Source organism: Hippocampus guttulatus, chromosome 12, assembly GCF_054856545.1.
Source record: "Hippocampus guttulatus isolate MCC_2025c chromosome 12, RoL_Hgut_1.0, whole genome shotgun sequence".
Lineage (NCBI taxonomy): Eukaryota > Metazoa > Chordata > Actinopteri > Syngnathiformes > Syngnathidae > Hippocampus > Hippocampus guttulatus.
In genome coordinates this window covers 18,824,905-18,839,911 of record NC_141272.1, presented here as the reverse complement: position 1 = coordinate 18,839,911, position 15,007 = coordinate 18,824,905, and the positions used below count along the sequence as shown (strand labels likewise).

The 15,007-nt window shown below is 41.9% G+C and overlaps 1 protein-coding gene across 2 annotated transcripts; it reads left to right on the top strand.

Moving 5' to 3' along the window:
* The first annotated feature begins 718 nt into the window (after positions 1 to 718).
* Positions 719 to 14,974, top strand: LOC147197741 (uncharacterized). Of its 2 annotated transcripts, none has more exons than XM_086125995.1 (6): positions 719 to 919; positions 6,019 to 6,094; positions 6,241 to 6,264; positions 12,547 to 12,693; positions 14,080 to 14,222; positions 14,320 to 14,974. In XM_086125995.1, the coding sequence occupies exons 1-6, from the start codon at positions 914 to 916 to the stop codon at positions 14,530 to 14,532; spliced, it is 609 nt and encodes a 202-aa protein (XP_085982121.1). In that variant the 5' UTR covers positions 719 to 913; the 3' UTR covers positions 14,533 to 14,974. The 2 variants fall into 2 exon arrangements, with proteins under 2 accessions (XP_085982121.1, XP_085982123.1); XM_086125997.1 differs by lacking the exon at positions 719 to 919 and adding an exon at positions 4,615 to 4,698.
* The last annotated feature ends 33 nt before the right edge of the window (positions 14,975 to 15,007 follow it).

The following is a 15,007-nucleotide window of genomic DNA, read 5'->3' as shown; positions in this document are numbered from 1 at the left end:
AGAAATGTGTTAACATCATAATGAAGATGAGGCATTTCCTTTTGATTTTAATTCTCTTTTATTATTGCCCTTATTATGGGGAGCATTGACTTGAAAATGATATAAAATGCAGTATTGTGCCCTAAGATGTGTAGTGATTGACGCATATGAAGTAGTGACTCAAGTGGAGTCAAAAAATCTTTGAATTGAGTTCTTGGAATGTCATATGGACCCCCCCCCCCCCCCCCCACCACCACCACCACCACCACCACGCGCACGCTTGCACACGCACACACCTTATTGTGTTGGCATGAACACACGTGAGTCTTAATCAAAACCACGGGTGTCAAACTCGCTGTTGTCGCACATTTTAATTCCGGCTTCTCTCAGAGGGCCGTTATGACCATGAAACCATATTTTGTTTTGTTTTGAGAAATTAATTTTTTATTGTGAACAGTACATTTTATTTCTACTGCTTTATAATCTGATAGTTTCCGCCCTTTTTCTCTGCAATGACTGTTTTGTTGTGTTTTTTCCGTTTCGATTAAAATGGGTGGAGAGTACAAGAAATAGTTTCTCGAGTGTAAAATAAATAAATAAAACATCTCTGCATTACACGTGCCCTCTTGTGGCAGTAAGGACTCGGCACACTGGTGAATATTTTTTTTTCTTATATACAGTCGAATGAATGAGAATTCCCGCTCTGAAAACCGTGTTGGACTTTCCACTTCCGCGTAAGTTTTATCCGGGAAACGTCTCCACGCTCTCTTGAGTTGATTCGAATCCCACTTGTGAGACGAGGCGTGGCTTACCGCATGCAAAAGACGCATCCGGTTTGAATAAGTTCTCTTTTATTGATTAAAATTAAACCTTAACTCCTTCACCCCGTTCAGCAATCGTTGGTCAAGAGAAACCGGGACGAGCTACGGCAGTCATGTCGGTATGTTAAGCATTGTATCACTCGATATTCGATCGGCAGTTTCAACTTGTTGCAGTGTTAAATCAAATAAAGCACACTCTCATTCGACTAGAAATAGTGACTGCATTCGCATATGATCATTATCACAGTTTGCAGGTGTTCAAAGGTAAAAAGGGTCCGGGGTGGGTGGAACACCTTACGGTGTAAGGCTTCCACAATTTATATTTAATATAACGATTGCCGCTGAAATAACACGTGTGTGTGTGGGTGTGTGTGTGTGGACATAAATCGGAGATGTCTCTAATGCGACTGCAGTCTGGGTGTACTCTTGCGACCATTTGGCACATTTGAAGTCATTGACGAGTCACTGTCATGTGTTATTACACCGTTTAGTGTCTGTTTTTGATAAGCCATCGATTTTATTGCCTCTTTTCAGTTCCACTGCTCAGTAAATCATTGAATAAATTTGTGATTGTTTTGTTGTTTTAAGCATGAATAATCATTTCAGGAATTGTAATGCCTTGATTTTAGTGAGGATAATACTCAGTCAGGGCGGCCCTGTGGTCGAGTTGTTAGTGCGGCGACCTCACAGTGCAGGGTTCAATTCCAGCTCCGGCCTTCCTGTGTGGAGTTTGCATGTTCTCCCCGTGCCTGCGTGGGGTTTCTCCGAGTACTCCGGGTTCGTCCCGCATTCCAAAAACATGCGTGAGTGTGAGCATGGGTGGTTGTTCGGCTATATGTGCTCTGCAAGTGGCTGGAAACCAGTTCCGGGTGCACCCCGCCTGCTCCCGAAGATGGCTGGGATAGACTCCTTTTGGCAGCACCCATGTGTGGAGTTTGCATGTTCTCCCCGTGCCTGCGTAGGTTTTCTCCGGGTACTCCGGGTTCCTCCCGCATTCCAAAAACATGCATGGCAGGCTGATAGAGGCGAACAACCATCCAACAGTACTCAGTGTGCCCTGCAATTGGCTGGAAACTGGGTCAGTGGGGGGGGGGGGGGGGGGGGGGGGCAACTGCTTCAGGGTGTCCCCCACGACTGCCCGAAGACAGCCGGGGTAGGCTCGAGCACACCCCGCGATCCTTCAGAGGGTAAAGCGGATCATAAAGATAAGCACGGACAAAGATAAGCACACGACACGCGCAAAAAGTGCACACACACATTTTTCCACCATGAACTTGACCTTTACAGTGCAATTAAATTTCAGATTTTTTTTAAATTTTCTTTTTTAAACGGGAAGTATTTTTTTCAACACGGCACCAGGTAGCATTGAACTAAATGCTAAAATGAAATCACCATTTAAAATCTGCATTACAAGTTTACTTGGGTTACCTTTGTCTGATATTAACTTTTTTTAATGATCTTTAACAAAGTGGGGAAATGTTCTTTTTTTTATTTTTTTTTGGAGTGCTTAACACCTTTCATTGCTCCTGTTGCACTTTTAGAGGAAACCTTTGGTCTCTGGATTTTGGATCATTAAAAAGAAAATAACCACTGGAACAAAAACAAATTGGCCCTTATCTTTAATAAGCTGCAGCAGGCCTGTGCATACTTTTTATTTTTTTATTTTTATGAGCTATCTATCCAGGGCAGCACAGTGGTTGACTGGTTACCATATCCGCCTCACAATGCTGAGCCCCGGGCCCCGACTTTCCTGTGTGGTGTTTGCATGTGTGGGTTTTCTCCGGGTACTCCAGTTTCCTACCATATTCTGGTTTGGTAGATAAATTGAACACTCTAAATTGTCCACAGGTGCGATTGTGAATGTGAATGGTTGTTTGTCAATATGTACCCTGCAAGTGGTTGCCGACCAGTTCAGGGTGAACCCCCCCTCCCCCCACCGCATTGGCTCCAGCATGCCCATTAATCAATCAATCTATCTATCTATCTTTTCAAATGACCAATCTATTTGAGGTGACAAGGAGTAGAACAAAGTTCGTCTTAGTAATGATGCTTGATACATCTCCCCAATCTGTCATTCTTTTTTCACAGCCCGGTGAGAGAGAAAACACATTTCTCTTTTCTTGCTTAGTGTGTTCTGTCTTGGGTGTTGCAAAAAAGACCAGGTGTTAAATCCAGGTCCAGAAAGTTATCACCTTGCCACAGTTTGGCTATAGCTCACTGAGAGCCCGTTTACCTGGATTTGTCACCTCTGAAGTTCATCCTTCAAAATTGCTCAATTAATAATGTCTTGTGAAGTATGCAGACGTCTTGCACGATATCATCCATTGCACGGTCCTTCTTATGGAAGACAGTAATTTAAAATGGTCAAGTGTGAAGTAATTTTAGAAAATCCCAGATGAAACACAGTCAAACCTCGGTTTTCGTCCATAATCCATTCCAGAAGGCTGTTCAAAAACCGAAATTGCTCGAAAACCGAAACCACGCTCTTTTAAAAAAATAAAAAGGTTTATTGAACACGTGTGCTCACAATGGAAAGCGACACGAGGAAGCGTCACTTCCTCGTCTACCCGAGGAAGCGTCATTTCCTCGTGTAAGGAAGGCGAGAGGAGTCAAGTGGTGCATTCAAGTGCGCTCAGTTTGTTCGAGAACCGAAATTTGTTCATCATGCGAGGCATAAAAAAAAAAATGAAATTTTTGGTCGAAAATTGGTCGAGAACCGAGACGTTCAAAAACCGAGGTTTGACTGTATTTTCATGTCACAAGTAATTAAACAAAATACATTGAATAAAACATGACAAAATAATTTCTATTTTGTAAATTTGACAAAGTAATCATTTTCCCAAAGTGACATCCTGACGAGCGACAAACGCGGAAGAGTGACATCACTTAGAGTATAGGGCTCACTACGGAAAGTGTACGAAGCCAGTCAGAAATTGATTTGGAAAGCGACGGTTCAAACTTATTTGAGGAGATCCGTGTGTTTGAAGAATTGGAAGAAGAGGAGGTTGTTGGCAAGATGTATGTAGGACGATCCATGTACGAGCCATACGCTCCGGCTGCAGAAACTTTTGTGCCCGAATGACATGGAGTGCAGACGAGACCCATCGGGATTGGAAGGACAGTAAACTTTAACTTTATAGGCTGCGGTTATTCACCTCGCGTTATTGTTTGCATTTCGATGCTGTGCCGGTCCATGTTTTCTGGTCCATTGAGGTGCCCTATTCTTTTCTTTTGGCCACTCAAACAAATTTGCCTGAATGTGAACAGTGCATCGCCACACAACGCCGAGGCATTTCGCTAACTAACTCGATAACAATGGCAGTTTACGGGACAGTCAACAATGCATTACAATGGCTAACCGGCGAGTCTGCATTCTGTAAATGCCGGCGATTGTTGAACAAAAGCATTTTCATTGTTCAGCGCACTGCTAAGGGTCTAACTCTGATCCTGGGTGGGTTGCATTAAAAAAGTTCATGAAACCTGAATACCTAAGTATTACTCAAAAAATGGTTGGCCAAGTTCAGCTCATGCTGAACCTTTAACCTCGCCACCCCCAAAATAAGTCAATGAAAAAAGCTACACACCAATGTGTCTTACAAATTTAACGTGACGGTCAGGCAAGGGGTTGTATTCGACATGCTATTCATATGCATCAGAGGAATCCTATTACTAGTGAGTGCAAACTCAAGATACTGTATTGGCAACGTCAGAGCTGTTCAGGCCGGGTATGACCACATTTTTTGAGTACTGTGAAAACAAAAGCGTCTGACACCGTACGTCCTGTGGCCGGAAATAAATGCATGCTCTTCTGGGGAAATTTGTGCTTTCTACTCGCACTTGGTGTTTTTAGGAACAAGCATTGCTTTCTAGTTTATACCGGACACTCTCAGAAATAAAGGTACTGTAGACGCCCATTTTTGTTCTCCAAGGTACACATTTTTGTAATGTATCCTGTAGAATTCACAATTGGAACCCTAGGTACAGGTCAGCACTGTTTATTGTTAGAAAACGTACATAAATGGTCGGAACGGGCAAACCTTTTTGTTGGCATGTGAGGGTACAAACAAGCGCTCGGTCTATGTGAACGCTTTTTGGGAAAGACCTCGGTTGTGAGGAATGCAGTTTATAGAGAAAAAAAAGTCAGAGTAGTAAAATAGATTAATCCCTATGCATCTGCCCGACACCGAGAGGTCCGTCTTCCCCCACCAAATTGAATCAAGCTGGGAGATGTGCGGCATTACCATATTTACAGTATATACAGAATGTGTTTTACAGCAATTCACACCGTGGTGACCATGTTTATAATTTGTCATAGGTGAAAGAGCAAAAGTTTGTCGCCAGTATATTTTGTAACATTCATTTGTTTGTCTCCTTTATACTTTATTCATTGTAAAGTTGGACCTTTATTTTGATGGGGTTTTTTTTGTCAAACTTTATATATTGGGGGAAAAAAACTATTGATTGATTTTTTTAAATTTGGATTGTTAAATAAATTAACATTTATTACCACCCAAAAAAAGAAATGTACCGGAAATTGATACCGTTGAATACCGGTATTGATTCCCATGTACAGAGAATCTGAACAGAACTGATCAAATGGAAAGATACGCATCCTGAGTCATAAGGTTGTTTATCATTATCGTTTAAATGTGTTTGTTGAATGTGTGTCTTAATTAAATGTCACGTTAAATCTAAGTTGCCCATTGTTAATATGACATAACACAACACCGTGGTGAGTGTGCCAAACATTAAAATCCCTGTTAGTTGCAGTGATGCTAAGACAAAGTGGTCACGGTCTCGCTTGCATGTGATTATGCTCATCGTGAGACATACACGGGAGCCTGCCTTCACCTTTTTCTGTACTGTACGCTGGCAGGTTTGTCAGCTTGATTTTATATTCCGAGGAGTTGAAAAGGTTCCACTAATACGTATGAGTGAGTAATATGAATCATTTGAATTAATAGATCAATACATCGATGGATTCTCAACCATGCATGGAATGAGAATGTGATGGGTGGGGTGGGAGAGGGACAATTTATTTTTATATAGAAAAGAAGAATAATTGGGTATGTGGTGGTCTAAAATGTGAGCAGGTATTTTTTGTGCAGATATGTGGAAATTATGCTAATGTGATTACAAGCACCATAGAAAATGAATGGAGAGCTTATGATAATATAACAATGAAATATATATATATATATATTTTTTTTCACAATAGGTCAACTTGATGTGTACCAGTGGCATATTCCCTGTTGAGTTTCTTCATGTCTATGATGACGGCTTCAATTTCCAAGGTTGGTTAAATTCCTGATTGCAACTGTAAATATGAAAAAAACAATACCCGGTCTATTAGCTGTCGGTCGATTAGTGTTGTTTTTGGAATGTTTTTGGCCATCTTTGAAATGGGAAGTCTGAATTCTCATTTTCCTCTGTCTTGCAGCCCTCGTTGACGTGGATGACATAGGTAAATAAATTGATATTGAGAGTACAATACATGGATGAGTATTGTTTAAATATTTCCTTCAATACAAAATTTGTGTGTGTGTGTGTGTGTGTGTATATATATATATATATATATGTATATACCTGTATATATATATATATATATATATATATATATATATATATATATATATATATGTATATATGTATGTGATGGGCGCGATGCGGTAACATGGCTCTGTTGGAATGCTACTACTCAAGCAACCCTAGTCAGAGGGGTTACATGCAGAGAATGTGGGCTAAATGGTTACTTCGAAACCCACAGTCACGGTTGACCACGAAACAACTAGTAGCTCAGTGTTCCAACATCCACAAACGGCAACTGCTGTCACAACTTGAGATTGATGAGGTACAACGCAGGTTCCATGGTGAAGGGCCCCAGGCTGCCAGATCAGAGGAGGAGGTCATACCAGAGATTGGGAGGCAAGCCCCAATGAATGCAGATGATGAGATTGGGAGGCCAGCCCCAATGAATGAAATGCTGAGCGAGGCAACAACTGACCTGAAAGCTAAGATCATGGCGAGAATGAAAGCTGGGCAACCTAGAAACCGATTACAACGGCGATGTGAAGTACCACCTGAAAGCCTCATGGAAAGTGTGAATGCAGCACTGAGGGCGATCCCTACCGTAACGATCACGGAAACCAATGAGCTGATATACGCTTCAGCATCAGTGATCCTTGAGATGCTTGGCTATAAGAGCAACCATGAGATACGTTACCCACCATGGAAAAGACGGTTGGAGGCTAAGATCAAGGCGGCTCGGAAAGATGTGAGTCAATTGACTGAGGCCCAGAGAGGTGTGATGAAAAGGCCGATACCCGAGAGGTACATCCAGATGACCATACCTGAAGCACTCGAAACTGCCAAACAAAGACTCCAAGCCTTGTCCAGCCGCCTAAAGCGGTACACGAAAGAGAATGAGGCCAGATGAATAAACAGGCTGTTCGCAACACAACCTGCGAAAGTGTACGCTCAGTGGCAGGGTCCTAACAACAGAGCTGACCCACCAAGACTGGAAACTGAAAGGTACTGGAAAGGCATATGGGAGAAGGAGGTTGCACATAACAGCAGTGCACAATGGCTGGTGACCCTGAAAGAGGAGCACAGCAACCTCCCTGAACAGAACCCAGTTACCATAACAGTGGCAGACATACAGGAAAGAGTCTCAGATATGAAGAACTGGACAGCACCAGGCCCGGACATGGTCAACACCTACTGGCTAAAGAAACTCACAGCACTCCATGAGCGCCGAGCAGCACAAATGAACCAGCTGCTGAGGGATGGGACTCACCCAGGATGGCTAACCGAAGGGCGAACGATCCTGATCATGAAGGATCCCTGAAAGGGTGCAGTCCCATCCAACTATCGGCCAATAACCTGTCTCTCCACAACATGGAAGCTCATGTCAGGCATCATTGCGGCTAAGATAAGTGGACACATAGATCAATACATGAGCGAAGCACAGAAGGGCATTGGTCGAGATACCAGAAGAGCCAAACATCAGCTCCTGGTTGACAGAACAGTCGCACAAGACTGCAGGTCCCGACGTACCAACCTGTGCACAGCCTGGATTGATTACAAGAAAGCCTATGACTCGATGCCACATACATGGATCACTGAATTTTTGGAGTTGTATAAGGTGAACAGGACCCTAAGAGCCTTCGTTGCGAACTCGATGAGGATGTGGAAAACCACACTTGAAGCGAATGGCAAGCCACTTACCCAAGTGTCCATCAAATGTGGCATATACCAAGGTGATGCACTCTCCCCACTGCTGTTCTGCATAGGACTGAACCCCCTGAGCCAAGTAATCACCAAGACAGGCTATGGATACCGCCTCAGAAATGGAGCTACAATCAGTCACCTCCTCTACATGGATGACATAAAGCTGTATGCTAAGAGCGAAAGGGACATAGACTCCCTGATCCACACAACCAGGATCTACAGCAGCGACATAGGGATGTCATTCGAGCTTGAGAAATGTAGTCGGATGGTGACTAAGAGAGGAAAGGTAGTCCGCACTGAAGAGGTCTCACTCCCTGAAGGAACAATAGCAGACATTGAGGACAGCTACAAGTACCTCGGTATACCACAAGCCAATGGCAACCTCGAACTGGCAACAAGGAAAGCGGCTACGGCCAAATACCTCCAGCGAGTGAGGCAAGTCCTAAGAAGCCAGCTCAATGGCAAGAATAAGACCCGGGCAATAAACAGCTATGCCCTGCCAGTGATCAGATACCCTGCAGGAATAATAAGGTGGCCAAAGGAAGAGATTCAGACCACGGACGTTAAGACCCGAAAGCTCCTAACCATGCACGGAGGGTTCCATCCCAAATCCAGCACCCTGAGACTGTACGCAAGCCGAAAGGAAGGAGGCCGGGGACTATTGAGTGTGATAGCCACTGTCCAGGATGAAACATCCAAGCTCCATGAATACATCAAGGAGAAGGCTCCAACGGATGACGTACTCAGAGAATGCCTCAGACAATGGGGAACAGAAGATGAGGCGCTGGAAGAGGGACCATCATGGGAGGACAAGCCCCTACACGGGATGTACCACCGGACCATAACTGAAGTGGCCGATCTCAAGAAGTCCTATCAGTGGCTAGAGAGGGCTGGCCTGAAGGACAGCACAGAGGCACTCATCCTGGCTGCTCAGGAGCAGGCCCTGAGCACCAGAGCCATTGAGGCCCAGATATACCACACCAGACAAGACCCAAGGTGTAGGTTGTGCAAAGAGGCACCTGAGACGATCCAACACATAACTGCAGGGTGTAAGATGCTGGCAGGGAAAGCCTACATGGAACGCCATAACCAGGTGGCTGGCATAGTCTACCGAAACATCTGTGCGGAGTATGGACTGGAAACCCCAAGGTCAAAATGGGAAACACCTCCGAAGGTGGCGGAGAATGACAGAGCGAAGATCCTGTGGGACTTCCAGATCCAGACTGACAAGATGGTAATGGCGAACCAACCAGATATCGTGATCATAGATAAAGGGCAGAGGAAAGCCGTTGTAGTGGATGTAGCGGTCCCAAGTGATGGAAACATCAGAAAGAAGGAACACGAGAAACTCGAGAAATACCAAGGGCTCAGAGAGGAGCTGGAGAGAGCCTGGAAGGTAAAGGTGACAGTCGTGCCTGTGGTGGTCGGAGCACTCGGGGCAGTGACCCCCAAACTAGATGAGTGGTTGCAACAGATCCCGGGAACAACATCGGACATCTCAGTCCAGAAATGTGCAGTGCTGGGAACAGCAAGGATACTGCGCAGAACCCTCAAGCTTCCTGGCCTCTGGTAGAGGACCCGAGCTGAATGAGGGACGGACACCACCCGAGGGGGGGTGAGACGAGGAATTTTATCCTCCTGACTACCAGGAAAAAAATGTTGTCCAATCACATTTATTTTGTAATTCCCCAATCTATGTGAAGTAATTGGACTACTCCAAAAGAAATTTTTGAAATTCCACAACATTTTTTAAACACTTGAATACTAGGCTCAAATACACTTAAAACAACTCAACGTGTTCATAAGAGTCTTATAAATACAATGCCAACAGCATTTCAAGACAAAATGTGTTTGATAAAAAGTATTACTTTTCCTCTTCCCATAAAAAGTGCTTGCACTAAGAGAAGCCATTTTCTTACTTTTTTTAACCCCTACAAATTTGGTATCATTGGAAAGCACTGAATGTCCTCTTTAGAGTAACAAAAGGAGTTAATGCCATTGGATGCACTGGGTGGGAGATATTTAGGTTCACAAATGTCCTCTACAGAGGATAAATTTGAACTACTGGTAGTCAGGAGGTTATATATATATATATGTGTTAGAGCTGTCAAACGATTAAAATATTTAATCTAATTAAAAATGCAACTGTCATAATTAACTCAAATTCACAAAAAATTAATGTGATTACTCACACATTTTTTATCATTTCTGAATTTCCTTTTATATATTTTTGGTCCTATTTTTCCCCATTTTAATGCTCTCATCAACATGGAATCATGAATCAGTTTTCTATGTGCAAAATGCAAATATTTACTGAAATAACAATTTCGATTTTCAATTTTTTATGAACATTTTTCACTTGGAGCAGTTATTCACACATAATCTCTCACACAATGTTACTGTCCCTCATCAACAGTGAAAAAAATATTTTGTCACACAACAGCTGCTTTAACAGCTCTTTTTATGGAATCAAAACAGAGCAATATAACATTATAAAGTGCACATCTAAGGTAAACTAGTACTCAGACTATAGTGGATTCAAGCCATGGTTGCATACTTTGTTTTTCTCAAGTTTGCTTTGAACACAGCAGTAAGGCGATGTTGATTCTGTTGGTCCTTCTTGCGCGGAAGTCTCTCTACGGTTTTGCGTAGACATCATTTCGGATGACTACACTTGGTTCGATGACAACATTGAAGACGTTTTATTTTCGCTAGGTCGCTACCACTGCACCGCTGAACTTCACCGTCACTGTCAGACGAACACAGAGAAGCTCCACCCGCTCTATTTATATGGCCACGGAACACTGTAACCTTCCACACAAAATAGTTCCAAACAAGTAACAATCGCGTCAGTGGCATACATCGTATACCTGTATGATACAGGTAACTTTGGTCTTGTCAGTGGAACAATCTGGCAACTTTTTTAAAGTAAATCTTCCATTCATAAACTAAACATAAGTATCAGTTTTCGGTGTCTCGCGCTGCCGTGGCTAGCAAAACAAACGTGCGTGGACCTATAAACAGACAACAAAACAACAAGCGCGCTGCACAAGTCCACGCCCATGTCTCTTTTGCCAGCCATGGCAGTGCGAGACACCGAAAACGGATACTTCAAGAGTTTATGAAATGAAAGTTTACTTTTAAAAAGTTGCCAGATTGTTCCACTGACAAGACCAAAGCGACCTGGATGTTTTGCAGTCGTAAATTGAGCTATCATCATAGCGTGTTGAGTCTGAAATACCACTTAATGGCCAAGCACACAGCTGATGTGAGTACTCCGCCCTCTCGTCTAAGACAGACAGCTATGGATCATTTCAAAGTGAAGAAAATGGATAACACGACGAAGAACAAATTTGCTGAAGCCATAGCTAAATGTATGGCGAACGGCATTCAAGCCTGTCAACATTGTCCACAGCTCGACTCAAGCTGAAATCATTCGCATTGCATCTAACGACTCCACTACGGATTGCCAGCGAGAGCCTCCATTACAAGCTATGTTCAGAGATTGTACGTAGCGGAGAAGGCTAAGGTACACCAAGCGGGAGAAGACACTGTTTCGGGAGAGAAATAAGAGACTAGGTTGATGAGCCTCTGGTGAATAAAGAGCAGGTAGCCTGTTGAGTACGATGTATGCCACTGACGCGATTGTTACTTGTTTGGAACTATTTTGTGTGGAAGGTTACCGTGTTCCGTGTCCACATAAATAAAGGGGGTGGAGCTTCTCTGTGTTTGTCTGACAGTGACGGTGCGCTGAGGCTCGTGAGAGTTCAGCGATGCAGTCGTAGCAACCACACTGAAAATAAAACGTCTCCAGTGTTGTGCGTGACTCGAACCAAGTGTACTCACCCGAAATGATGTCTACACAAAACCATAGAGAGACTTCCGCGCAAGAAGGACCAACAGAATCAACATAGCCTGACTGCTCTGTTCAAGGCAAACTTGAGAAAAACGAAATATGCAACTATGGCTTAAATCCACAACAGGCTGAGTCCTAGTTTACCTTAGATGTGCACTTTATAATTTTGTATTGCTCTGTTTTTGATTCCATAAAAAGAGCTGTTAAAGGAGCTGTTGTGTGGCAAGATATTTTTTTCACTGTTGTTGATAGACAGTAATATTGTGTGAGAGATTGTGTGAATAACTGCTCCAAGTGAAAAATGTTCATGTAAAATTGAAAGTCAAAATTGTTGTTTCAGTAAGTATTTGCATTTTGCACATAGAAAACGGATCCAAGATTCCATGTTGATGAGAGCATTAAAACGAGAAAAAATAGGACAAAAAATGTGTGAGTAATCAAGATTAATTATGAGTTAATTTGAGTTAATTGACAGTTGCGTTTTTAATTCGATTAAATATTTTAATCGTTTGACAGCTCTAATGTATATGTATATATATATATATATATATATATGTATATATATACACACACACACACACTGTGTGTGCGTGTGTGTGTATACATATATAAAGTGTGTGTGTGTATCCAGTATTCAAGTGTTTTTTTTCCCATTTCCAGATGGACCTGTGAGGGTGGACTCTTTCAGGAAGACTCCACAGTGCTACAGTGGTTTGATTCATAATAAAGACAACAAATATCTGCTTTTAGGGGATGACAGCCAATTTGAAGTCCAAAACTTAACTATCCAACAGATATGCTTGCCTGGTAAGAAGTCACATTTTTTGTTGCATTGGTGGCTTTCTGATGTTTAGATTTTCAGTTTTCAAGTTCTTGTTTTGAAATGGCTTTAACAGTGGAACCTTCAAACGGGGCCGCAATTCATTCTGTGACTTAATTTGATTTGTTCTACTTCTAAAACACATTTCAAGCATTCCAAATGAAACAATGGAAATTTAAATAATGTGTTCCAGCTTTCAAAGTGCCGACATCATGAAGCCTTTCTGCCCCCTGCAACCCGATAACATGAAAAATTGTCCACTGGCGTAACCGCTGTCCCTGAACGGGTTAAATGTAAAGTCATTGTCAGAGTGTAAGCGTTGGTAATCCCTCAAACATTTTCTTCCCTACAATATCATGATGAGAACACAAGTGTGTTGCTGCATACGAGTTTGTTCAAGACGTTTGTATTATTAAAAACAACACAGCAATTCTCTCTGGTTCAGCTCACTGGCGGAGTCCTTTTTGTGTCTTATAAATCAAAGTCGCTACTCTGCGACTACATTGGTCTTTGATAATATTTTTATTATTGAAAAAAAAGCATTTTAAGGCCAAACGTTTAAAAAAAAAAAGATTTAAAATGAAGATGCACATCAAGCTCTTCCAGCAGTGACCTGAACTGGAAAACATTGAGAAAAAAACATAAAGAGCAGCAAGGGAAGTAGATCTCTTAATACAATATACAGTGAAATAGGATTTAACTTGTGTCATGAATTGGACAACATTAAAATTCAATAAAGAGTGCAAAGGAAACCACAGATGGCAGTAATGCAACATGACGAACGCCAACTGCCGCTAAAAAAAATTGAAAATGAAAAACTCAAATTTATCACATAAAAACATCAAACTTGTCATGTTATTACGTGAAAGGTAACATGTTAGAATGTGAAACTTTTCCAAGTAAAATGTGATATTTATCATGCTACTGTATTACGTGTTATTTCTTTTTTGTGGTTGTGTGTGGCAGCAATATACTTTTGTACAAGGTTGTATCCTTTTTTGTAACATAGAAAGTCACCGAAGTATAAAAATGATCCCAAATGTGAGTGTAAATTATCGCAAGAGTCATTTTGGCTTTTATTACTCAGTTGAAGAGGTGCAGTGAGTGAGTCATCCACAAAAAACAAACAAAAAAACCATCCAGCCCCCTTCAAACTGCTGAAGCTTTTCAGAGCCAAGGATTCTGATTGCCTTTCTTGCAGTTCAAGCACTCTGTACACTGCAGACTGAGTCGAAAACCAAGATATACAATAATTCAGCCTTAAGAGCAAAACAAAAAAACTCTCCAAGAAAACCACGCGTATTGGTTAAAGCTACTGTCATGTCAAAAAGCTATTTCGAAAAGAATGATCTTTTCTTCTGTTTTGTCTCCAGATTGCAAATTCAACTTTCAGTTTTATGATGAATCTGGCCATAAGGTCAGGAAGGGCTCTGCTGTCATACTGTATGCTATTAAAAATGATCGTAAGATGGTGGTTTGCTGTAGTGACAAGCGACAAATTCACCCAAAGGCGATGGTGAGTAGTACTCATTTGTAAAGCTCCACAATTTCTACTTTCTACAATTTTCCATGGGTTCAGTTAGAACCCACTTTATTTTTTTTTCCAACCACAGGATATTCCAGAGAAGATTGAAGCAGCGAAACATGAAGCTGTATTCTACATGATTCCACTAACTGAAGGAACACAAAAATACATGTTAGAGTCCTCCCTTTACCCGTATGAATTTTTGGGTTTTGAGCCAGCAAAACATAATAGTCAACTCACCTTGGTCTTGCATCGTAAAGTTGACGAAGTGGATGAACGCTGTCAGATCACCCTTTCCTAAATGTTCACGTTTTATAATATAAACTTGTCATATTAAGCTAAATTACACTTGTTCAGTGCAACCATATTTCATGTGTGAAATTGGTAAAAACTCCTCAGAAACAGACCAATTGCTTGTTTCTGTCTTAACTGAAATAAACATTCAACCTATAAATCATCTAAAAGCTCAAGGTTGACACGATTCATCTTTGTGCGTGTGTGGATGGCTGATGCGTGTTGAAAGCAAATCACCTCTTCAAAAACAAAAGGATTGATATGCTACGGCAAATCCGGAATGTGGTCGTTTCCCCTTCTTCTAATTTGTATTCATTGTGCGGTGCTACTTGCAGACTTCTGAGGATAAAAAGGAATCTGTTTTGGCTATCACATAAAATGTGGAAAAAGTGAAATGCTGTGAAGGTTTTCTGGATGCATGGTACAAATAAACAGAGAGAGAAGGACAAGTTGTTGTTTTTTTTTTTGCAGCAGCAGAATTG